The 26,904-nt window shown below is 30.9% G+C and overlaps 1 protein-coding gene across 4 annotated transcripts; it reads left to right on the plus strand.

The window, feature by feature from the left end:
• Nucleotides 1-15,787: 15,787 nt before the first annotated feature.
• LOC137816520 (kinesin-like protein KIN-4A) lies at nucleotides 15,788-26,443 on the plus strand. Of its 4 annotated transcripts, none has more exons than XM_068619691.1 (26): nucleotides 15,788-16,140; nucleotides 17,235-17,381; nucleotides 17,462-17,611; nucleotides 17,750-18,003; nucleotides 18,520-18,701; nucleotides 18,787-18,911; nucleotides 19,388-19,424; nucleotides 19,952-20,043; nucleotides 20,158-20,265; nucleotides 20,477-20,590; nucleotides 20,789-20,876; nucleotides 21,036-21,148; nucleotides 21,396-21,494; nucleotides 21,574-21,687; nucleotides 21,786-21,902; nucleotides 21,981-22,061; nucleotides 22,410-22,481; nucleotides 22,838-22,931; nucleotides 23,155-23,186; nucleotides 23,263-23,360; nucleotides 23,441-23,539; nucleotides 23,687-23,908; nucleotides 24,656-24,818; nucleotides 25,180-25,335; nucleotides 25,417-25,743; nucleotides 25,949-26,443. In XM_068619691.1, exons 1-25 carry the CDS (start codon nucleotides 16,021-16,023, stop codon nucleotides 25,630-25,632), a joined length of 3,093 nt encoding a protein of 1,030 aa, XP_068475792.1. In that variant the 5' UTR covers nucleotides 15,788-16,020; the 3' UTR covers nucleotides 25,633-25,743; nucleotides 25,949-26,443. The 4 variants fall into 4 exon arrangements, with proteins under 4 accessions (XP_068475792.1, XP_068475793.1, XP_068475794.1 ...); XM_068619692.1 differs by having other exon boundaries at nucleotides 25,955-26,443; XM_068619693.1 differs by having other exon boundaries at nucleotides 21,039-21,148.
• The last annotated feature ends 461 nt before the right edge of the window (nucleotides 26,444-26,904 follow it).

Consider the following 26,904-nt stretch of genomic DNA (forward strand, 5'->3'; position numbering starts at 1 on the left):
ATTTTAGCATTATTGCTCCTCTTGTCAATGTATTCTTAGTTAATAGTTTTTTTTTTCAAAATGATTTTTAAATTGATATGTTTATTGTAGACTTTTTTTGTCATATCTTATTTGTGTGATTTGTCATCAATATTGTGTTATTTTTTTCGTTGTTCTCTATATTCGTTTTTACAATACGTACACAACAAACAAGTATTAGAAAATATCTATAAATTTTAGACCACATTGAGTATAAAGCTCATTCAATAATCCTTCCACTACTATTTCAAAGAAATATCTTTATGAGGTTGCGAAGGAAAAGTCTTCAATATTGTGGTTGAAGTTGGATAAGTTGTTTATGACAAAATCTATATGAAACAAGTTTATATTGAACAATGAGTTTTTCAGGTTTTGTATGAAGGAAGATGGGTCATTCAAAGCTCATTTTATTAAGCTTAATGCAATCTTTATGGAGCTGAGACATCAACATCAAGGTAGAAGATAGTCTCACTTTTGTTATCCTACAAGGACTTGGTGAGTATTTTTTGTGCAAAGAAGGATATCATTATGCTTGAAGAGGTTAAGTCTAATCTTTATACAAAGGAGTTATGACTTAAACTATTCGAGAATGTTGATGATGCATTGTCTTCAAGGTTGATGGTCTTTAAGAAAGACAAGAAATTCAAAAAATTTAAAAAGACAAGAGGTTCTTTGACTCTTACTTTATTGTGGACTTGGACATTAATGGTCCATCACAAGCTATGCATTTACAATTGGTGGGTCCATGATTAGTTGGAAAGTCACTCTTCAAACAATAGTGACTTTGTCAACAACAGAGACAAAGTATATGATAACAACAAAGTCGACTAACGAGGAAATCTAGTTAAATGGTCTAATGGGCGATCTCAAGTATGTTTAGGAAAGACAACTATCTTTTATGATAATCTGAATGTAGTATGTTTATCCAAGGATAATGTACAACATGGTAAGACAAAGTAAGTTGATGTCAAATATGGTTTTTGTCATATTAAGAAAATGATTAAAATGAATAAGATTGACACCAAGAAGAATCTCACATGTTTTCAGAAAGCCAATTATTAGGATCAAGTTCATGCATTGATTGAACATGGATTGTTGGTAGTGATTCCAAAAGAAAGTAACTATAGTTCAAGATAGAGTTGCATATCATGATGTACTGCATTCTTTTTAGGATGTAGCGTTTGATGATTGTAAATGTCATTTACTAGTTAGAAGGGTTGTCTGCTAATTATAGATTGTTGTATATGTGTTTGATATAACTCAATTGTATATCATATAATGAACTAGTAGTTCGTTGCAAGCATTTTTTGTGTGCTAGTTATTTGTCACTGAGTACTTCTAACTAACATGTAATCACTGTGTAACCTTATATAAGGATAGTTGTACTTGTGAACATGTCAAAGCTTATTTGGTTTATAAATGAGACAAATATTCTCTTTTTTTTCTCTTGTTGATATGATTCACAATTAGTATTCCATTTCTCATTTTGTTGTTCTTTGAGTTCATCTCGAAATTAGGTGCACAACATTTACTTTTGTACAATTTTTAGCTTCCAAATCACATTCATCAAATCATCTTCTTACATTCATGTTCTATTTACAAATAATGCACTGTAAGCAGTAAAAAATGTCAAACTTATTGATTGCACATTCATTTTTATCATGTTTAATCGTATGGTAGAATTAACTTATTGAGACTTGAAGTAAGTATTTCAAAATAGTATGTGAGACTTGTGTAGTTGTTAGGACATAATCAACAACGTCACAAGACTACAACATAATGAAATCCTTTGAGAAGAGTTTGCACATTATGGGTCACATTTTCAATGTGAGTTTATATAAAATAATTCAAGGATTTATATAAATATGCTTTGACGGACATTATCGAGGAGTTTGACGGTTTAGATATATATTTATTGATAGTGAACACTGCAGTTGTGTACTCAGACATACTCACGATTTAACTTTTGCTTGGTAGTATACCACTGAATTTAGTGCATGTTATATGGACTAAACTCAATTGTTATGATATGTTAAATGATACATCGTCTGAGTTGTCTTTAGCTTGAGCTTGATGTTGTTTTAAATCATTTTAAAGAATTTGACATTACAGTTAAAATGACAATCAAGAGCAAGTTACGTGAAATTGCATACTCAAATGTGACATCAATGTGTGCACCAATGGATAAGGTCAAAACAAAGGGATCCCAAAATAGTCGAGCAAATAGGTTTACTAGATCTACAAAGCGTAAGTCCTCTTATTTTGAGAATGTTTGATGTGATTCATTCTCTACATGACAATTCTTTTACATGGAGGTCAAGCAAAAAGAGGAGGAAAACAATGGCCACGTGAACATTAAAGCAGGTCTAATGTTGGAGTAGTTTCATCCTAGTACTCACCCTTACATACTTGATGTCATTGATGTGAAGGTCGATGTTTGTTATCGATCTATAGTTGCAATATTGGGAATATGGGAGATTCATGGTCGCTTGCCATAATGGATTTGTTTAAAGAAATTATACAATGACGTGATGAATATGCTGCATTGTTGGGTTGTTATGAATTGGTAGACCAACTAAAAGGGTCATTACTAGTAGATGAAATGTCAACGGTAAGTTGTGGCACACGTTACACACTTTTTCAACTTTTACACTTTCTCTTCCAAACATTGATGTCTTCTCATACTGGTGTAGAAAAAATAGGTGATTATTCTCGATATGAAATACGCGATTGCTAGTAAATACAATGATGTTTTAGTGTGTTTACCATTGAAGCAAAATATGATAATATTCTCATTACGAAGTAAGCCTCCCACAAATGTCAATTGTATCGAGTCATATATATTGGACATGTGTATGATTCACATTTTGTTTAGGTATTTTCATGTGTGTGGTCATGTTTTACATTGGTATTTACAATTACTTATTAATTATATTATATGTAGGTGAAATTGCAAGATGGTTGCCCCATATGAACTATAAACATATTGTGATCTACATAATATTATCCTAAGACTAAGTTATGGTTATCATTTTATATTATTTGGATGTTAGTGTTTACTCATATGTTAGGAGTTACACGCATATATGTTTGCCTTGTAGACTATTGACTTTATTCTTATAATTATTATACTGTGTTCACTTCAATTATTAATACTTACTTTTAAAAAAAACAAAAACATTTCAGATTGCATTTCTATGTTCAAAAATATATTTTTGTATGTATAATGCAGAATAATTTTTTTAAATATAAAAGAGGGACCCTTTTGTCTTTTTACCATCCCATGGGGTGCACTTTCAAACATGGGCATGCAGAATGCAATGGCCCAAACGAGACACATGGATCTATTGCTATTTCCTTGTTATAGGCCCATGGGGTGCACTTTCAAACATGGGCATGCAGAATGCAATGGCCCAAACGAGACACATGGATCTATTGCTATTTCCTTGTTATAGGCCCATGATCTCTGGGGTTTGTTCCCTCATCAATTAATTCGCTTGGTCTAAGAGAAAAAAATAATTAATCTTTTCCTTATTATGGTATCTCATTTTTTATATTTATATTTTTAACTAATAGGACGTATTAACTATATTTATAAAATATTATATCATTTCCACTTTATATTTTACTTTTGAAAACAATATAGTTTACAAAGAAACACAATCATGCTTCATAGTTTTTTTTTTAATTCTGGAAAACAAAAAATACAGTGAGTTTTTTGTATTTGTTAATAAAATTATATAAATAAAAAATAAATAAACCAATGGTACAATTTTCCATCCATGTTTATTATAAAATTGCATTAAAAAAGTGTTGGTCAAACTTCAAAATTTAATGGGAGCATGTTTGCTTAGACGTAGACCTAAAGACTTGTATATATTGGATATTGGATGAGTTGTAATGCACATAAGTATTGTTGTATCTCTGAAAATGGTTTGATTTTTTTTATGAAAATTATTATTTTTTATTTAAAAAAATAATAAATAAATATAGATCAATTTAGAGGTGATTCAAATTCAATTCTTATAAAAAAAATATATATAACTCTCCTAACAAAAGCTGTCGACTAACAAAAATTCAAGAATATTGTTTCCAGATGAACCATCCTTGATAGCTGTCAAAGTATACCAACACATCAAAATCCAAAAGAATAAAATCATAAATTGTGGTTAGAAACATTGTAGATCATGTTCATTTGACATTTTTTGGCAGCCTCAAACGATGCTTAATTGTGGTTCTCAATGCATATTGAGTGAAAAGAACTCTATTGATTGTTGATTTGGTCAAAGACTTGGTTGGTGTTTGTGTGTATCGAATACAAAGAGGGTTTTTCAGAAGGAGCCATGGTTCACCAAATACCCAATCATGTGCCACTAGTTATTGTCCTAAATGTCATCTATAGGTACTTATCTAGGTATGCCTTCAACACCATATTGACGCACACTAATGATGAAAGCCTACAATGATGCACATGCTCTTGTCCCCAACACCATGCTTTAAGATAAAATGTCTAAATTTCCAAACAAAAATGATAAAATGTTTAAAGCAAGAGCTAGTAGATATATAGCATGTTATCCAAAAACAGGATATATTAAAGCAAAGCACAAAATCATATTACTTTTCATGGTTGGGGCACATTTGATGATTATGTTATGGGAATCATAACTTGTCCATGAAATCAAAACCTTTTTCATTATAACCGAGAGATTATTTGTTTTGGTGTAGTTGAAACTTTGGCATTGGAGAATTGAGATATGATATATAGTCCAAACTAGTTCTAATTGCATCATTACTATTATTTAATGATGATTTTGGTTAACAAAAGAAAAGGGGTGGAAGGGAGAGAATGATAGGGCTAAAGGAGGCAGAAAGATGAGAGATTGATCTGAAAAAAAAGGAGGATTAGGAATGATTTTAGTGATGAAAAGGAGGTGGGAGCATGTGATTTAGAGGTCCACATGGGTAGAAAAAAGCACAAGAGAGAAGAAAAAAAGTAGGGTAACAAAGGTTGGTCCAGAATAAAAGAAAGCAATGGTGCAGAGGTAGCAGCATCACTGGAACCATAAAAGAAAAGCTACCCTTGTTTCCGAAGAAATGAATAGCAAGTTTTAATGCCAAAAGTGTGCAAGAGAACGTGGCATTGTGCTATTCTTCTCTTCAGCTGAGTCTGAGAAGCAACAACACACCAAATTTCCCTATATTGGTTCATCATTTATGCAGTCCTTAATTTTGTAAAAAAGTGGTTAGAGAGATCCTCAAAGAAGACACTGTTCATGAAAAAAAAAGGGTGTGTGATGGTTTGTAGCAATACCAATTTCATGATATTTAGTTGGAGTGATGAGTTGATCCAAACTACCAGACAGACAGCCTTATTAAAATGGTTAAGTATGAGAAAACAGTGAAAAGGTTGTGATTAATAATGACATGTCACAACACAACCTCAAGCACCCATCAAGATGGTACATAACTAAACTCACTTCCCCCACAAAGCCACCACGAGGAGTGAGAGTGTCATTTGGTTTGCTGTTTGGTGAGATTGATCAGAGTAATATTATTTGTTGGATGAAGGCCATGTTTCAATGCTAAAACCTATAGCATGAATACTCTTACAGTAAACTCCCATGATGTCACCACTTAATGTCCTTCTAACTTAACTCCATCAACTCAAAAAAATAAAATAAATAAAAATATAAAATATATATATATATATTATGAAATACATTTTAATCCTAATTCAACTTCATAAAATCGATTTTTAAAATAAAGTTTGCATATATTTTTATACTATAAAATACTTTAATCTCTAGTCGATGTAAGATTTACAATACACTCTCTCACGCTGAGACTGACAATTCATACGTGAGACAATATATTATGAATGGTGAGTGACACGAAATACTCAACAAATTTTCGATAGGATAGATTCTGATATTATATTAAGAAGTAGACTTTATGAGGTTGAGTTAGACTTAAAAGTTAATTTCTTAATAAAACAAAATAATAAAGTTTTTTTTTTAAACTAAAATTATTTATATATAAATATGGATGAATAATTGAGATCACACATATTTAAAGAAAAAATTATCTGTGAACCATATCATATTCCGTTAACATGTTGGCTCAGAAAGTTGAAATAAGCACTTGTGTGGGGTCCACTTTGTGGTTGCTTTGTTTGCATCTGAGCTAACTAACGTTGGAGTGACAAAAAATCCAATGAATGAATGAGGAGTTAGGTTCGAAAAGAAAAGCTGAGGAGGTTGAGTTCTTATCTGTTCTTCCTTCTAACTAAAGAAGAGCATAGACAAGTAAAAATATCACTAAGAATACGTTTTTCAAAGGTGTGGTTAACTCTTGTTTTTTAAGGATTTATTTCTAGTATGTTTTGTGAACTCCTATGATACAATAACCTCACAAGTTTTCTGTTCATTTCTTTTATATATATTTAAAATGTGAGTGAGTTGAATAATGTAAGTTTTTTTTTTTACTTTTGGAATATAGAACATAAAATTTACAACAGTATGTGCAGGAAAAGAAAGAAAAAGAAATGTTTTTTTTACTGCAACTAGGCTTTACTTAGGGTTCACCACATGAAGGAAAATTAAAAAAAGAGAAAGCCAAAGAGAGGGGATGGGTCGTTTTCTATTTTGAATGTAACAGGAAAATAATAGAAAAATGTTTGTAATCATTACCAAACTAGAATTTTTTTTTTTCCATTGAAGTGCAAGCAAGCAGAGAAATAGCAGTGATGTATCTTCATGGTTTGGTATATACGTCATAGTATTCATGGTTTTGAATTTGAGTTTTTGATATCTACGTGTATTAAATATTTGATAATAAAATTTCACAATTTATGTTATAGTCTATCTCTGGTATAGTTACTTCTATGCATGATGCATTTGATTTATAACAAAATATGTGACAAATGAAGAATGATAATTAGCTGTATATTTCATTCAGGTTATTTAAAAGAAATAATCACTTCTATTTTGATTTGTAATTCATAAAGTCTTATTCGTATTAATTTCATTAGTGTAGTATATACCATCGAGATGTTTTATGTATCTTGGGTAAGACATATGTCACTTAAATAGGTTTTATAGAGAATTTGTATTTGATATACAGGATGACAAATTTTCCCTCATCTCCATGTTTTTTTATTCTAATTACCCTTTTAATTATAGTGAAAAGTGTGGTATCTTTTTCTTCACTTTCAAGTGGTGGTGATGGTTGCTTATGGTGGTTGATCGTGAATGTCGATGATTGAGGTAAGTTTTGTGGTGTCTCTACTAATGACGGTCGTGTTTTCGTTCACTTATTTTTTTTAAAGTCATAAAACTTAGAAAAAAAACCATCTAGGTGCAAAAATGGAGTATAAAAGTAAAAAAAAAAAAACATATTTTCACACTGGAGAACGTCGAATCTTCTCATCAACCCTCTCACACACCCTCAAATGATGGAAGTGCTCTCTCAAACGATGTTACGATTATAGAAGAATGGAAGTGTTGCGGCTGGAAATGAGGTATATGAGGATGCAAGTGCAACTGATGTTATTTAAAAAATGCGAGGTTATGTTTCATGTAGGGTTATTTAAATTTTTTAAAAAGGTTAAAACTGATTTTTCAGGGGGAAGGCATGAAAGTGGAGGAAGAATTTGCTTACAGAATTAACTGACTGTGATGTCCGTCTTAATCTAGACTTATGACCCAACAAATTTCTATAAATAGGTTGAGCAATATCGTCAAGGTAATTTAATAACATTTATTACTCTCAACTATCGAATATCAAGTACCAACATTTTTTACAGATACCTTAGTCTGATCGAAGATTGAAGTTGAGATCTATTAGACACCAACATAAAAGAATCTGTAAAGTGTGAGTGATATAGAAAACGAGACATTTTCAATCCATATAAAAACATTACCTTTTATAAAATGTTTTGTGTGGAAAAGAATTACTTCACTATTTAATAAGAAAAATGTCTTATACTTAGTTATGATTATTATAAAAAATTATAATTTTCACCAATATGAATATATGACAGGAAAAAGAAACTTCTGTATTCTCAATTATAATTAAATTTTAAAAAAAGATTTTATATATGAATGTATAGTATTTAATTTTAATATAAAATTAATAAAAGCAAACTAAGAGGGAAAAAAAATCTTTATAATGTAATCCAACTATGAGTTCACATAAATGATAATATTTTAAATTTTTATACTAGTTATTTTAAATGTTGTAATTTTTAATTGGTTAATAAGATAAGAATGTTTCATAATAAAACTCATTAAATATTACTAAAAAGCTTACACCATTATTTTTCAATAGAAACATTTTATTTTATTTATTAATTTATTAATTAGAGTTTCATTATGATTTTATTCTTAAAAAACACGTTAATGGGTTAGAGGAGAAAGAAATATATAAACTGTTTATGACCACTTCTAAATAATGTAATATATTAACATACCAGAATACATAATATGATAAATAAAAATAAAAGTATCTCTCAAAAATTGAAATGGTATAACCATTAATAAATTTTTGTGTGAGTATCTATACGTATGACATAGTATAGCTAGGTTGAAAACTGTAATAGGAAGCACATGGAGTTTGGACCTTAAACTGAGATTTTGAGTGTGTAGGAGTGAACACATTCCATCAAAATGCAGTCAGAAGTCACCACTATCTTCCCATTGGGTGGCCCCTCTGCAACTACTTTGAACGGTTTTGCAGAAGCTCTTAACTCCATTGCCTCCATGCTCCAATCTCAATAATAATGCACGTTTAGACATGTTCACTTTTCTTTTAGGAAGACACACTAGGAACTGCATATGTAGAGGTTGGTCCTAACCTTTTTATAGATCAAAATGTTAGAGGATCTTACTATCAATCTAAATCTCCTAGAAATGAAAAAAATTAATAACATTTTATGAAGAAAAAAAACCTCTTAAATTTATTACTTTCCAAATTTTGGACTAGAGATTATTTGAATATCTTATATTAAATTTCACTTTTATTATTGTTAAATTTTTCTGGTAAAAAAACTTGTGAAAAAGTGAGTTTTAAATGTAACTCAATCTTGAGTTTTGCATCTATTTTTATGTAGATATAGTAGATGTAAGATTTTCAACACACATCCCTAATGTCGATACTTATCAACTTATGTGTAAAACTATATATTATGAATGGTCCGATAACGGATGACCTAATAAACTCAACAAATTCTCGCCAATATAAACTTTAAATGATTTTGATACCATACTAAAATGTAAATTTTAAATTTAACTCAAACCTATAAAACAAACTTATAAGATGAAGTTTCCATCCACTTATCACTTGATCCACTTATCACTTGATTAGATTGGGATCTCGAACAAAAATATTATTATAACTTTGAAATTTTCACTCTGAATAAATCAATAATTCACGTGTTTTAGTAACAAACATTACTTATAAATTTTTAACTTTTTTTCATAAAATAAAGTTAACTATTTAAGTTATAAAATTGTTTATTATATTAGTGAACAAGAAAGTATAATTCTCAATAATGATAAAAGGGTGAGGATGAAAACGAAAATTCATAGCAGCAATTTGAGTAAAATTGTTCTTCAAATTTTACAATCTCTCTTCACACGTTTTCGTACTGTCGGTAGAAATAAAGCGTGTGTTAGAAACTGATTTGAAGACTTTATTAGTAACGTAAATAAAAGATAAATTACATATATAGAATTTAACTGAAAATGTAATAATAATAGTTTAAAAAATGCACTGTTGTTTAATTATATATTATCATATATTATAAGTATTTAATTTTCATGAGTTAAATATGATGTTACGTAATTTCACACGAAATTTTTTTTTATCTTTAATCCAAATTTTAATTTTACTGAATATTTATAATATAAAAACTATTAAAATAATGAAAATTTATTTGTCCTCTCTCAATAATTTTTTTTATTACAAGTACTCATTAGTTCTAAAATTTGAATTAGTTATGAAGCAAATTTTGTATACTATTAATTGTATCACAAACCAATTATATATAAACTGATTTTATTTTTTATCCAATTTTTATTTTGAAGCAATTTTGTAATACTATTAATTGTATCACAAACCAATTATATATATAAACGGATTTTATTATAATGGTCTATCCTTGTTACCAAGCCATCTTTAGATGACAAAAAATTATAAATACAGTCTAATTTTCTATGAAATATTTTCTGTAAAAATTCTATAAATTAATGAGTAGTGACAAAAAAATATAAGAAAAAGTAGAAAAGGACGTGAATGTATTATTTTTTTGGATATGAGATGTTTATAAAAGTGAATGAAAGAGTACACATTAGAAAATTCATGATTTTGTAGTTATTTTATAGTATCCTTTTTCTTATCAGTAATCTATGATGCCCTTGTTTTATCCCTACCAAAGAATATAAATTCAGTGATATATTCTCATCTCCACAAATCAAATCAACCAATGAACAATTAGAAAATAAAAATATTTATAACACTTATCTTTTTCTTTTTGTGTTCTTATTTTTCGAATTAAAAGTTAACTATTCAATAAAAATGGTAATTAGAAGTAAGTATTTGACTTTTGAAAAAAATAGATACCCATGATCTTGCAAAGAGTGAAATTATGCATATATATATATATATATATATATATACACTTTGAATGTGACAAATCTTAATGGTAAAGATATTATAAATTAAAATTTTGTTGTGTAGTTAACATTTTCATACATTAAAAAATCAAAGAAATAAAAGGAAACATATAATTGAGTGACGTGTATGTAAAATATAAAAGAAAAGGGAATTTCTATTAATTATTATTTTAAATTAAAACTAAAGTATTCTTATCTAGTAGATCATGGGATTTTAAAATTCATTTGATGTACAAAATATGATAAAATAATTATCATATCTTATTGTAATATATTTGTTGATTGTGTGAAGATGATATATATGAATGATGATGTTATTTTATCATTTATAATATCTTTTAGTCTAATGTATTTTATTTATTTTAATAATACGAAGTTCAGTTAAATTCAAATAAGATAAAATATATGTATATACAATGTCAATATTTATATTTAAACTATTAGGACAATTAAAATTAAAATTTTCTTATCCAGATATTTAGAAAAATACTTGATTCATAATACTAAATTTACAACAAAAAGTTATATTTATAACTTTAAAAATAATTAATCATATAAACAAAATGTATTTTTGTTAATATTAATTTATATAATAGCTTATATTAGCATGTTTTTACTTAATATAATATATTATATCATCTGTATTTATATTTACAATTATCGTGACACATAAATTTAAATAATTTTATTTACTAAAATATTAAAAATAAATAATAACTATTTAAATATTAATTCCAATTTTAAAACCTTATATAGATGTTTTTTAATATAAAAAGTAGTTTTATAAATAAAATATAATTTTCATAATTTAGTTAAAATTCATTTTTTCATAATTGAGTCGAGTTTCGTATTAAAAGTCAAAGAAAGAAACAATTGGTTGAACCCTTTTTAATATAATTTTAGGATCAAAATGGATTCTTTTAGAGAGTTTTTAAAGAGATTTCTGATTACTGACACACATGTGACAGAAAATAACTGAGTGTTCGTGCATAGAAGTTGATCTGTATTCCAATGTACTGTACATTAAATACTAACACTATGGTCCTTTTTCATATGAATGCTGCCACTCTTATCTTATGGTACAAAATTTATTTCCATAACCCTGTACTTTTAAACCAACCTTTGTATCAACCAACGAAATAAATTGTTTTTAATGGAACTTAATTTATTGCACCCAACATATACCCAACAAAACTCAGTGGATCAAAGAGTAAATTTTGCAGAGAGATTGTAAGCTGCACTTGTATCTATTAAGGTCTCAACAGTTGACTTTAACTCTATAGGTGGTACTGTTTCTTTCTATTTAATAGTTTTTTTTACTGTTTATGAATCTCATATTGACGGTTGAAGATCCACACATCTACCATATATTAAGATATATATTTCATAATTTATATAAAAATTGAGTTAGGTTTAAAGTTCACTTCTTAATATGATATCAAATATAATAAATGTTTGTTAACTTTATCAAGGCCACCTACTATCAGACTGTTATTGTCTCACGCACGAGTTGATGGTCTCATTGTGAGAGAAGTGTGCTGGAGATATCACATCAACTAGAAATTATGACATTTTATAATCTACAAGTCAGTGCAAATCTTACCTTATAAATCTGATTTTATAAAGTTGAGTTAGACTTAAAATTTACTTCTTATTATTTTTATCAGGGTTACCAAAAACATTTGGAATTCCTCTCAACGAGGAGTACTACTTTAGTTCAACAATGAACCCAAGTGTTTCAAATTTTTCCAATATTCAAATTGTTACATAACACAAGAAATTTTTTCTAATATAAAAGGTGGTAGTGTACGGTCCCATAACCTTTGGTAGGAATAAAACCGAGTTGTTTGACCCATTAGGTATACTATATGGCCGATCGAGCATTCCTGACCTTGAGCATGGGTTCGACCGAGCTCTATTGACCATGAAAACAAGCATGGATCCAACCAAAGCTGGTCTAACATATGACAGATTAGCGACCATAATAACAGGAGGGATCCCACATTGTCACCGAAGTAACTTAACTTTCACATGCCACAAATACTTGCATAAGTATTATTGATTATGTCTCATAAATACTCTAATTTACTTGCATGATGATTAGTCATTACTTTTTTTTTAATAATTTTATTATTTTTTATATTATATATATATATTATGTGTGTTTACAAATGTATTTAATTACATATAGTTAATAATTTAAATGATAATATTAATATATATTTGTGTTTTCCGAACAACATAGTACAAAAATCTTAATATGAATCTAAATGAATGTTCTTTAATAAGACAATTTAAATTTATTGGATTTTAATTTTTTTAGATAAAATATTTCAATTACTATTTTATAATTTTATTTTAATGTTAAATGTATTTGTATGGACAAAATGAGTCTAGATAGTACATGAATTTGTCTATAACAATTGTTGTGGTGTTGATCGTTTGATCACTCCATTGATCTTCCGTGCTTTAAAGTTACGAGTTGCATACTGCATTATTTATTTGTCCTATAGATTAGGGATGACAGTGAGGAACATCTGGTTATCTTATAATAAAATTCTATTCATATCCCTATTTCATATTCAATAAGTACGAATTTTTTATATCATCTCTATCCATATCGAACAACATGTATATCCATACTTCCTTACTCTTTTAAATGTTAATTAAATATTTTTTTTATAAAAATAAAAATTACAGTGAAAAATATGATATTATAATATATATATATAATACACATTTTCTTTTATAATATATATAAAAAAATTATAACTAAAAAAATATTAAATGAAAATCGATTAAATAAATGTCAAATAATTATAAAAAATTAAATAAATTAAATATATAACCTATAAAAAATTATAAAAAAATATTATAATTTTTTTAAATTATATAATAAATTAAAAATATTTTAGTAATTTAAAACAAAAATAAATATGAAAACAATAGATATATACTTAACTATCTACATGCCCACCCCATTTAAAAAATCTATATCCATACTTATATTAAGGGAAATTCTCAAACAAATTAAAATAAATTCAAACAATATTTTAGATTATGAATCCACCCTAAATATATTTCTGGAGAGAATTAGAATGACGCATTTTGATTCGTAACGCTCCTATAAAAACTGCACACGTTTTTTCAATGAAAATGACATGGATATTCCACTTTTCAAGGTCACGTCACTCAATTACATTTCAAATATATCAAAAGAATTATGGGATATATGTATAGTTATTTTCACTTTATAATTATCAAATAATGTCATTCCATGCTGGTTAACTCCATTTACATATTTTAATAATTAAAAGATGAAATTAGTATCAGATTAATAAAAATATCTGATTATAGAGTGTAAATATAAAAGGTTTTACATAAAAGTCATGCACATGTTATAAAAAGTAATTAAAAAAAACTAAAGTGTGTATGTATATTATAAAAGAGATGGGTTCCACCATATGATGGAAACTAAGTTGCATTTGCATGTGAAGTAAGAGAGCAACCAGCTGGATATGTCCAGTGGAGACAAAGTGGGTCTCTATACTAATTTTCTTTTAGCCTTAGTTTATCCAATGCCATAAACTCTTTTTTAATTATTAATTTTCAATTCTATGAATTACTTATTTCAACACTCTCATTTTGGTTTCTTAAGTATTTATGCAAATTTGAGGTAAAATTTACCACTAATTTGTGAAATGTTAGAAAATAATTTGTATATAATCTCACGTTTAGGTTAATGATAATTTCAAATGCATCTTATTCTTATAATTTACTGAGATGTTTTTTAAGGATTTTCAAAACAGACAATACTTCAGATACAATGATTAATCCTAATTATGCTAGTTATTAGATTTGAGGTCGAAATAATTTACTAGGTTAATTTATTAAAATAATTGGATTAAGAACCATTTTTTTGATTGATTCAGTTTTTTCATCTTTGAGGGACTTTTTTACTTTGTACAAATTGGGTAAAGTGTGAATGGGATGTTAAAAGTATGAATGAAAATTGAGTAGTATTAGAAGGAAATGTGCATGGGGAAGTGGCATATTACATAAGCATATGATAGAGAAGAGGAGTGTGTTGGTGAAGATAGCATGAAAAGTGGTATGGCACCTGTGAAATGTGAACGTGTGTGATAAGGACGGTGTAACTTCAAAGCTTCCCTCCCTCCCATAATGCTCTATCACGTGGCTTTCTGCGCTGTCTCTTATTCCTTCTTTTCTTCTTCTCAAATCTACACTCCATTCTCACACCTCCTATTTCTCTTTCACTTTTGCTTCTTTATTTAATTAAAATATATATATTTCCATCTCAAATTTCTTAATAAGTTTTGGAGTTTGAAATTCTCTCTCAATTTTATCTTTCAAAGAGTTTTTTTATGAATTAAGAGAGAAAAATATATTTAAACTGTCATTAATCTAGTCTTTTAAGCTTCGAAATTATGTAAGAGTTTTTTCTTTAAAAATGTTTCTTAATAAATTAAGGTAAAAAAGTATATTTAAATTCTTATTGACTTCGATTCCTAAACTTCGAAATTCTGTCACAATTTTATCTTTAAAAGGATTCTTCATGGATTAAGGAAATAATGCATATTTAAACTATAATTAATCTCGTAAGTGATGTAAGACTTTATTGATGAAACAGAAAAGAAATATTTTGAGATAAATTATATTTAGATTTGAGATGTGTACTAATTCTAAAGAAATATTGTCTAAGATTATCTAGTGTGATTGAATATATGGTCTCTCATGAGGAATACATGATTGTCTTTGGAAGAATTTTGGTGCCTAAAATTGTATTGAAGTAAGGAGGTAAATGTTTTTTTAAAGAAAAATAAATGTTGGGGGCAGAGTGGTAATTAAGCAGGAAGTAGAGGTTTTTATGGTGAAGCAGGTGGCCGTTGTGAAAAAGAGAGGGGCAAAATGGTAAACGGAGATTATAAGAAAAAGGGTAGAGAATGGAAAGGGGAAATGATAATAGTTGTTGTCCTTACAGTTACCTCCAATACCTTAGTTGAAATTTCCCAAACTACCCTTCCCTCTCTCTCTCCTCCTCCAACTATAACTACTCTCTCTCCTGCTCCTGTTCTACTCACTCACTGCATCAACACCAACAAAGACAACTACAACAACAGGCTTTCTTTTTCTTTCTCTTTCTGTTTACTCCGCACACAATGTGCGAATGAACACAATGCGCGAAAGAGCCAATTGAATTGAATTGAATTGAATTGAAAAATTGAATTGATCTCTTTCGCATTCAGCTCGAAAACACCACGCACTACTCTGAGTTGAGGTGTGTTCGGTGTTTCGTTTGTTTGCTGTGATGGTGGAAGCAGGTGAGGATTGTTGCGTGAAGGTGGCGGTCCACGTGCGACCGCTCATCGGCGAGGAGAAGGTTCAGGGATGCAAGGACTGCGTGAGCGTCGTTGCAGGGAAGCCTCAGGTGCATTTACTCAACGCAATGTGTCACTGATCACTGTGTAATTATGAGCAACAGCTTCCAGTTGTTGCTTGCATTGTTTGTTTTCCTTTTCCTTTTTAAGAATTGGTGAATCTTGCAATCGGAGATCTGGATCCGAGATTGCTTTGCAGAATTAATTTAGAGAGAGTTTGTTTGCCAATTTGAAGTTGCTTTCATGATCTGATTATATGCTTGCTTGATTGGGAAGTGTTTGTTTCACGTCTTTCTATTTCGGACTTCACCAGCACATTTTGCGAACTGGCTCGGTTTGTAAAATCTGAGTCAATCTTGTTTAAACACTCTAAGGCACCAATTATGGACACCTTTTTCAGTAGGATTCGAGTCTTGGTTTGTCACGTTATGGGAGAGTTACTCCTTCTGCTAGACCACTCCTGTTGGTTGCGAAACATTATTTGTGAACTTAGTTATTGATGGAATCCTTAAACTCGTATCCTTATTGAAGATAGTAACTCTTTGTCTGTGTGTTTCGTTTTACTGGTTACATTTTACATTGGTGATGTGAAGTGTGAACATCTTGATAAAAATGGGGGACGATGAGCTAGTGAAGGGTTGAACCTCCGACTTAGAGAGACTGCAAGCTGGTCTCAATTGAGCTACAAGCTCGTTGGCTGAATGATTTTTTTTTTCTAGAGATTGTGAGCGCGTTCTGAATGATATGATGGTGTTAGTGAATTAACGCAGTGGTTTTTCTTGTGCCATTTAGACTATGGCTTATTTGGTTTGTGCATTAGTGGGAAAACACTTACTTTTGAATCATGTCAATGTTCTACTTCTGTATTTGGTAAGGATATAACAGACGACTTTATTTTTATTTTTAAATTGTAGTAGGTTAAAGTGACGAACATATCTCATATCTGTATATGTTGTTGGTTCAAAAGTATTACTCATTTTCTCACTTTAAGGAAATTTATCACACCGTATATTTTTCTATGTAGATTAATGCGTGGATGAACATTATTTAGTTAGATACTCCCTCTCAGATAGCATAGTGCAGTAGTATCCTAAGTAACTTCAAAATTTTGGTCGAGTTATATGCTACTGTGACTATGATACAGGTACAAATTGGTGCCCATTCCTTTACATTTGATCATGTTTATGGGAGCACTGGTTCTCCCTCATCTGCCATGTTCGGTGAATGTGTTGCTTCCCTTGTCGATGGTTTGTTCCAAGGATATAATGCTACTGTTCTCGCATATGGTCAGGTATAGTTACAGTTCCAAGTTACATGCCATTACATTACACCTGTTCCTCTTTGGTATGTGACATTTTCACTCCATTGCAGACAGGTTCTGGGAAAACCTACACCATGGGAACTGGCATTAAAGATGGTTGCCAAGAGGGAATAATACCCCTAGTTATGAGTTCCTTGTTTGACAAAATTGAGACCTTAAAGCATCAGATCGAATTTCAGTTGCATGTTTCCTTTATCGAGGTCAGTTGATCGCTTTGATAAGATGTACAGCCTAGGTTGTCAAAGTTAAATTCTGCCGTAATATCTGAAATTAAAATTTTTCATATTTGTGAAATTGTTTAGATTAAGCATCTAACAAAGAATTTTAATTGTTAAAAGATTCTTAAAGAAGAAGTAAGGGACTTGCTGGACCCATCATCTATGAACAAACCAGAAACTGCAAATGGACATGCAGGGAAAGTGACTATTCCTGGGAAACCACCAATACAAATTCGTGAGTCATCAAATGGAGTAATTACTCTAGCAGGATCTACTGAAGTCAGTGTTACAACTCTAAAAGAAATGGCTGCTTGCCTAGAACAAGGATCATTGAGTAGAGCAACTGGGAGCACAAATATGAACAACCAATCCAGGTTGCTTATAGATTTCCTTCTCATCTTTTAAATGCATAAATTCATTTCTGATTAAATATTTGTTTTATCTCTTTTTGGATCTTTAAACTAATTTTGGATAAATATGCTCGAAAAATATCATTGGAGCATGAGCTGTACACTGACATTTAGATTATAAAGCAAGAGCTAACAGAATACATGGTTTGTAAATTACTTGTTGATTTTAAACTCTTCATATGGCTTAAATCAATCTGAGCTTTCAATTGTTTCCTTTAAAGCAGTTCCATATCAAATATATTGTATTTCTTTGTAGTTAAGGGAATGACTAATAATTGAAACTTTTGGCATTGCAATCTGTAAGAATGCTTGCAGTCAGCTACACTAGTAATATTTTCCAATGAATCATTCAGAAATTTATCAGTTGGCATCAATTCAGCCTCCATAGTTTAAATCCGTGCGTCAAAATGCTGTTATATTTATTTTTCTGGAGTGCACTTCTATTACTTTATTCTTCTTATGTGTTATGTGTTCAACCAGTCGTTCACATGCTATCTTCACCATCACTTTAGAGCAAATGCGGAAGTTCAGTAGTCCCGGTGAGGTCAGTTTAAGTGATACAATGAATGAAGAATATCTTTGTGCCAAGTTGCACTTGGTAGATCTGGCTGGATCAGAACGAGCTAAAAGAACAGGGTCTGATGGTCTGCGTTTTAAGGAAGGTTAGGCAGTGACATTTTCACTAGTATCTTCTAAACTTGCTTCTGATCATCATGAATTCTCTAATAATATCTTTCTTTCAAACAGGAGTTCACATTAACAAAGGCCTTCTAGCACTTGGTAATGTTATTAGTGCACTTGGTGATGAAAAGAAGAGAAAAGAAGGAGTTCATGTTCCTTATCGGGACAGTAAACTTACTAGGCTTTTGCAGGTTTGAGATCTATATATATTCCGTCTTGCATTATGTTGACTAAATTTTCACACAGGCCTTTATGTAAATTACGATTTATTTTGATAGTTACTGTTTCCTAGAAGAAGAAATTTATGATTTATTTTGATAGTTACTGTTTCCTAGAAGAAAAGAAACAAATATTATTGTATAAGAAGAAAAAGGGTTAAATTATTAAGTAGGCCCGAATTATTTGTGAATTTTCAAATGGTAGTGTTAATAAACCTAGGGAGTCAATTAAAAAAAATCACATGATCAAAGACCGATTAAAAAAAATAGTTCAGACCTATTTGAAATTTTCCAAACAATTTAGGGACCTACATAGTAATTTAACCAAGAAAAACAGATAAAACAGAAACATGCTTATAAGAATTTATATTCAAGTTTTCTTTCTTTGATTTTTTTAATTTAATTATTTTTTATTTTTTATTTATGGATGAAGTTAAATTGTTTTGCAGGATTCACTTGGCGGTAACAGCAGAACCGTCATGATAGGTTGGCTGTTTTCCCTGCATCTATACCAATCAATTTTACTTTTCCCCCTCTCTCTATCATTGGCCTTCAAACGATAAGCTTCAAATAAACATTTCTAACATGGAGCTCATGCTTAATATTTCATATGGTTTTTTCTAATTTCTTCCTGTATTCGATATTCAAGTTCATAAACTCAGTTGTGTCTTCGGTCTGAACATTATGTACCAGGGAAGAAATATTAGAAACCAATTAAACCATGCCTAGAAGTTCAGAGTGTGTGGATTTTGTATTCTCAAATACTTTTTTTTCCAATCTCTGGGAATGATTTTAAGAAGATTTGAACCTCTGGTAGCTTCTCAGTTAATGATTGATGACAAATATTGAAATGCTGTACAATGTGTTCTGGTTCCCTCCCCCATCTTTGTCGGGGTGCATATTAGAGAAACTGTTGTTAAATGTATAACTTTTCTTCTTACTAAAGAAGTATTTTTGTCCAAGATGTTAACTTTATAATTTTTCTTATTACTTGAAAAATATTTTTGTCCCAGCCTGCATAAGTCCTGCTGATATTAATGCCGAGGAAACCCTCAACACTTTGAAGTATGCAAATCGTGCACGCAACATCCAAAACAAGCCTGTTGTAAGTCTCTGTCTAACCTTTATGTTCATTTTCATTCATCTCACAAAATTGAGAAAATTATTGGTTGCCTTTACAAAAGACACTGATGGTCATCTTTGGTTTATTCTTCTATAGGTCAATAGAGATCCCATGTCCAATGAAATGTTAAAAATGCGACAACAACTTGAGTATTTGCAAGCAGAACTTTGTGCTCGCTCTGGTGGCTCTTCTGAGGAAGTTCAGGTAGTTCGTTTGTGTTAATTTTAATTTATTTCCTATGATGGGGTAGTGGTAAGTAACATTGACTGGACATAATTTATGGTGCACAGTTGGAGACCAATCAATGCTCATCATATTGGTCTTTTAAAAGAAAAAATACTATCCTTAACTGTACCTGGGTGATGGGCTTCGTTGTACATGCACTTCAATATATAATCATTTTATAATTGATTAGGTCCTCAAGGAAAGGATTTCTTGGCTTGAAGCAGCTAATGAGGATCTTCGTTGTGAACTTCATGAACACCGCAGTAGATGCTCTGTTGTAGAACAATGTGAAAAGGATGCTTATGTATGCCTCTGATTCTTCTGTTGATAATCTTACTCAATAATTTCCTCACAAATTTTCAGTGTTTAAATGTGTTCTTCATCTTGGTATTTGCATTCCACTACTTCAAATTATTTCTGTTATCAATAGCCACGAGCGAAAGTAAATTCAGGATATGAGCTGTTATGGCCGTACGTTAATTTTTAAAATTTCATATTTCAGGATAATAGCACATGTAATGCAAAGGCGGATGGTCTTAAGAGGGGCTTACCTATAACAACCTCTGATTATCCAATGAGTGAAACAACAGGTCAGCATCTTCTTTGGCCAGGATTTAATAATGTTAATATTGCCTATTTTGAAGCTGCAACTTCCTTCATCCTGTTCTGTAACACTGTCTACTACTTTTTAAATTTAGCCAAGTGTGATTATTAAACTTCTATGATCCGGATTACAATTGCCAATTTAGCAGGCGATTCAAGGGAAATCGAAGAAGTAGCAAAAGAGTGGGAGCATACTCTTCTCCAAAATAGTATGGATAGAGAGTTACATGAATTGAATAAACGCTTGGAGCAAAAAGAGGTAGTAACACTACTTATATATAATTAAAGACACAGTGTGACATATTATGCATCAATAAATGATGACATTTAAATCAACTGAATTATGGGGGGTAACTTCTGTCATGTAATTTTATTAAATTAAATTAACCGCGAGAAGTTTTTTTCTTGGATTGATCCAAAGTCAAATAGTAATCATGACAGAAGCATTGAATGGTTTTCTTCTCTCTTTTGTATATTAATCTACGTATTGGGATTGATGTTCACAGTCTGAGATGAAGCTTTTTGGAATATCCGATGCTGAAGCACTCAAGCATCACTTTGGAAAGAAGATAGTGGAACTGGAGGATGAGAAAAGAGCTGTTCAGGTTCAATAGGAGTTCTGCAAAGTTATTTTGCTCCTACATAAAATTCACATTTATATATGCACCTGATTTATGTATGCAGCGAGAGAGGGACCATCTTCTGGCCGAAGTTGAAAATCTTGCTGCCAATTCTGATGGACAAATGCAGAAATCAGAGGATATCCATGCCCAAAAATTGAAAACACTTGAAGCCCAGGTGAGGAGACTTTTCTATTTCCATTTATTTTTCATTTAAAATATTAGGATTCAAACAGTTCTAAATCGCTAATATAATTTCAAAACATTTATTGCTAGATTCTTGATCTGAAGAAGAAACAGGAGAGTCAGGTCCAGCTTCTGAAGCAAAAGCAAAAAAGTGATGAAGCAACGAAGCGATTGCAAGATGAAATACAATCCATAAAGGCCCAGAAGGTTGACTTTTCTACTTTTTCATACCATAGTTTGGATCACTCAATATACTCTTTATTATACATTGAATAATGATTGCAGGTTCAACTGCAACATAGGATAAAACAAGAGGCTGAACAGTTTAGACAATGGAAGGCTTCTAGAGAAAAAGAGCTCCTGCAAGTATGTCGAGCCCTCTTTTTTATTTTTTATTTAATATGTCATTTACCTCACCTTTATTTTATGGTATAGAAAGTTTGGCAGTTACTATTTCTCCTAAATGAAATATTACTTATAGTTCAATCTTTCTTTATGAAAATGTAAACATGAAATAATATTTAACTTATTAGTTTAAGTCCAAATGGTGTGTGCTGCTTCAAGATTTTGAATGACTTCAAATTCAAGAGGTAGAATTAGTGATAGGCAGTGTGATGGTTGATCATGACTAATCAATCTCTTAAACATGATTTACTCATCTGTACTGCACTTGTATTCTATGATTTTGTATTAAATATATGTTTGCAAATACAGTTAAAGAAGGAAGGAAGGAGAAATGAGTTTGAACGGCATAAGCTGCAAGCTTTAAATCAGCGCCAGAAAATGGTGAGTATTGATAAGTTGTTTTACAAATTACTTGTTTATCAAGATTAATCGTACAGGTTTATTTGTGTTGGGTTAAGCAGTTTAATCACCAGTGCATAACTATGTGGAAAATATCAATGAATATGGAACGAATGATGCCTTCATTATTTAGATATTCCTTTAGAGATTAATATTCATTCATGCTCATGCAATGAACTAAAACAGTGTTTTATGATGAGGTTTTAAAAAGCCAAATGAAAATGAAATCTCATTATTGCATTTGTTTTATTTAATTGCTACCCAACACGCATAACCATCAATGCTGTGATAATTTTCTTAATGAATTGTTATATTTAACAACTGCATATTTCCTTTAGGTCCTTCAGAGGAAGACTGAAGAAGCAGCAATGGCCACCAAGAGGTTAAAGGAGTTGCTAGAAGCTCGTAAATCTTCTGGCCGAGACACTTTGGGTATGATTTGCTTTTGGCACAGAATATGCTCATTTTTAATGATTTGCAATTTGGCATGTCTTCCATGAGACATGGAAAATTTTACCAGGTCGTTTCAAATGGATATATCTTTTAAAATGCCTCAAGTATAGGAAACTCTCTTTTAGTTAAGAGCGTGTGGATTTTAGTGCAATAACTCTTCCCTTTTACTCTTATCAAATTCTAATCACATTTCATTTTCCAGTTGCATTGAATGGAAGTGGAATGAATGGACAGGTAATAAACTTTCATCTCCTTAAATTTGCTTGATTATCTATTCCATTCATAAAGTAAGTTTGAGTTTATTGTTTAGAGCAATGAGAAGCCCTTACAACGGTGGCTTGATCAAGAGCTGGAGGTCATGGTAAAAGAGCATGAAGTTCGATTTGAGTATGAGAAGCAAAGTGAAGTGTAAGCAATCTATATTCCTAAATTATCTTTCTTATTGATTGATCTGCATTGTAATATTTAATATCGTGATATTGCTACAGGCGAGCTGCCCTTGCGGAGGAGTTGGCCATGTTAAAGCAAGTAAACGGGTTTGCTGCCAAGGGTCTCAGTCCTCCAAGAGGAAAGAACGGATTTGCTAGGTCTGATTCTTAAATAAATATTATTAAGTTTATTAATGCTTATCTCGTTAGTTTTGATTTTTTTTGGCTCTTCCAAATGGTAACATGCATTATAAAAGGACTATTTCTCTCTTCATGATTTCTTTTAACACCTGTCATTCTTCTCAGAGCATCCTCCATGTCACCAAATGCAAGAATGGCCAGAATAGCTTCACTTGAGAGCATGTTAAGCATATCATCTAATTCACTAGTGGCAATGGCTTCTCAACTTTCTGAGGCAGAAGAACGTGAACGGGCCTTCACTAACCGAGGACGCTGGAACCAGTTGCGCTCAATGGGAGAAGCCAAGAATTTGCTTCAGTATTTGTTCAATTCTGTTGGAGATGCTAGGTGCTTTGTTTAACCCAAACACTTTTAATATTTTATCTCTCAAAGAAGAGAAATGTAAATGTCAGTGGCCGAAATTTGCATGTTTTATGTCCACATCTGATTTAATTCATCAAACACTAGGATCAGTAATTCATGTAAAAAAAATAACAACAAAAGCCTTTTCCCACAAGGATCAGAAATTCATGTAAAACACTAGAAAAATAATCTGCCATCTTTTGTCCACTTTTTTTATTAATGGAATAAAGCAGAGATAGAGGAGATAAACTCCAAGATGCACATACAATTTTTTTTTAACGATGTGTACCATATATGTGAGTTTCTTCTTTTGCATATGCATATATCTGGCTCTGTTATCTTGCTAATTCGATGATTCTTTTGCACTAAATATTTACGTGATAGAATTGAAACGATACCTTTAATGACAAGATTCCCTTAGCGCCTGGAATCTTGTTGCTGGTTTGATACTTTGATCTCCATTAACATGATTTTTACTAGAGCTTGATAAGCAATAAACTAGCAGGAAAATAATTGTTTTGAATGGTCTATGGTCGTTTTCCCTTTCCTGCTGAAGGTCTGAATATTTAACATGTGAGGTGTGATTTATTTTACATAAAGCTACAAAATGAGTGGAATGTATATGAATATTGGTCAGGTTAAATTACAATATACAATCACTTGTTTTACTGTGTTTCATATGACATTATTTTCTATACTGTGGAAAATTGAAGTGTTAGATGCTAACTACAGGTGCCAACTGTGGGAGAAAGACACCGAGATCAGGGAAATGAAAGATCAAATCAAAGAACTTGTAGGTCTATTACGGCAAAGTGAAATCAAGAGAAAGGAAGCTGAGAAGGAACTAAGAGTGAGAGAGCAAGCTATTGCAACCACATTGGCTACGCAAATTTCTGTAAGATCTTATCTGCTTAAGATTCATGCTAAAAACAACTAAAAATTTAAAAAATAAAAATAGCTGTAGTGCTGCTGCCGAAAAGGTCAGATTAGTCTCTTGTTTTAGACAAAAGTTAGGCTTCTAAACAGAAGAAATTGGCTTTCTTCTCGCTTAAATCATAAAAAGCTTATGATTCTATGGTTTTATATAGCTTTATAGTGATTATCTCCTTTAATGGGGATTTTGTATATTATTGTCTTCGTGTGATCTATGTGACTAACTTTTGATAGGATATCTTTACTTTTGTGAGTCATTGTAATTGTCAACAATTTATAACTTTCATTTTCAGTTGTTAATTATCATCGCTCTCTGCCAACAGGAAAACTCTCCAAATTCGTTGAAACACTGTGCAGAAGACATCAAGGAACCTTTATCTCCGGAGTCTGTGCCAGTACAGAAACAGCGCAAATATATGCCAGGCATCACTAATGGCCAAGTGAGGGAGTCGGCAGCATTTATAGATCAGAGTAGAAGGGTAATTTATTCATTCTCCATTTACATTAAATTTATACCCATTTTCATTGGGCTAACGATGTGAGATTTGCTGCCAATGCAGATGGTACCCATTGGGCAACTGTCAATGAAAAAACTAGCAATTGTAGGACAAAGTTCTGGCAAGCTATGGAGGTGGAAAAGAAGCCACCATCAGTGGCTACTACAATTCAAATGGAAGTGGCAGAAACCATGGAAACTTTCTGAATGGATTCGACACAGCGATGAGACAATCATGAGAGCAAGGCCACGCTCACAGGCTTTGCCGTATATCATGTGAATCTGAAAGCTATGCATTGATCATCCATTTGCTGTTGGCTCAGTTCATTTTTTAACCTACAAGAATAATCCTAGACATAAGGCATTGCAAAAAGCCAAAATCTAGGTGCAGGTAATTACCCTTCATACTTTTTTTACACAACATCAAACCAACCCCTGTGCTATACAACCTTCCAAAATTATATATAATTTATTTGTTGGTTAATTTTATGCTAATTATCATGGATGACTTCATTGTAACTATACAAAAAATTTCTTAGTTTCTTTTACCACTAAATAGAGATGCATTGATCTGAGATTACTTGTTTTGTTTGTAGTTGCAGGGTAATAATTAATGGTTGCTGACAATAACATTATATATACTGCCCGAATGTTGGAAATGTTTCCGTTGTTTGCTGCATATGGAGCATCTTGTGAGGTGTGTAAAAATGTTGCCGAAGGCCTCCCAAATAATCAAGAATAGGATATGAGTTGCTTGCTTCGAGGCATTTGCGAAGATCTTGGAATATTGTGTGTGTAACCTGTCTTGGAAAAGGAAGGGGAGAAAAGGAAATATTATTTTGTCCAGTATTCGAAATGTGCATTGAGGGCCTTCTATTTCTTACTTATATAAGTTGTAAGTTACCATGGTCTTACTGTGTTTGTCAGTCATTGATTTTTTGTTGATAGATATACTGTAGTCTTCTCTGTCACAAAGCAACAGAAGGAAACTCTTCTGTTTTACCTAGGTCTTGTGTGTAAAGAACATTAACTATATTGAAAGAGATTGTAATTTACCATACCAGAGTTTGTAGCAAGGAAATTTTTAATCAGTTTTCCCCCCTTTTAATCATTCGTATATCCCAGGCAATATATTTGTTTTGTACTGCACCTTCAGTACTCGTTTAGAAGAACTTATTTATAAAAACTGTTTTCAACTTACATAAAAACAACTTATTGGTAATTATTCAAAAAGACCTTAATTAAGATATTTGCCCAAACAACAGACACAAGCTGCTTACATATATTTTAGCTTTCTAAATTTTACTGCTAGCAAAATCCAAACTAAGATAACTGATAACTCTTCCCTTATTCTCTATACAAAGGAATAAGTCTTCCCTCATTCTCTATATAAAGGGAATTTATAAGAAAAAAAAAGTAAGCAACTTAGAAGAGTAAAAGAGAGTTGATATCAAGCATAGTATGAGATTAGAAATGCTAGACAGTCATTCTTGTTGGATGATATTGAGTGTTATCCTCATAGAATGAAAGAAACAAATATTGTAATCTTACG

The sequence above is a fragment of the Phaseolus vulgaris genome, chromosome 1 (genome assembly GCF_051622355.1).
Source record: "Phaseolus vulgaris cultivar YP4 chromosome 1, ASM5162235v1, whole genome shotgun sequence".
In the NCBI taxonomy this organism is placed as follows: Eukaryota; Viridiplantae; Streptophyta; class Magnoliopsida; order Fabales; family Fabaceae; genus Phaseolus; species Phaseolus vulgaris.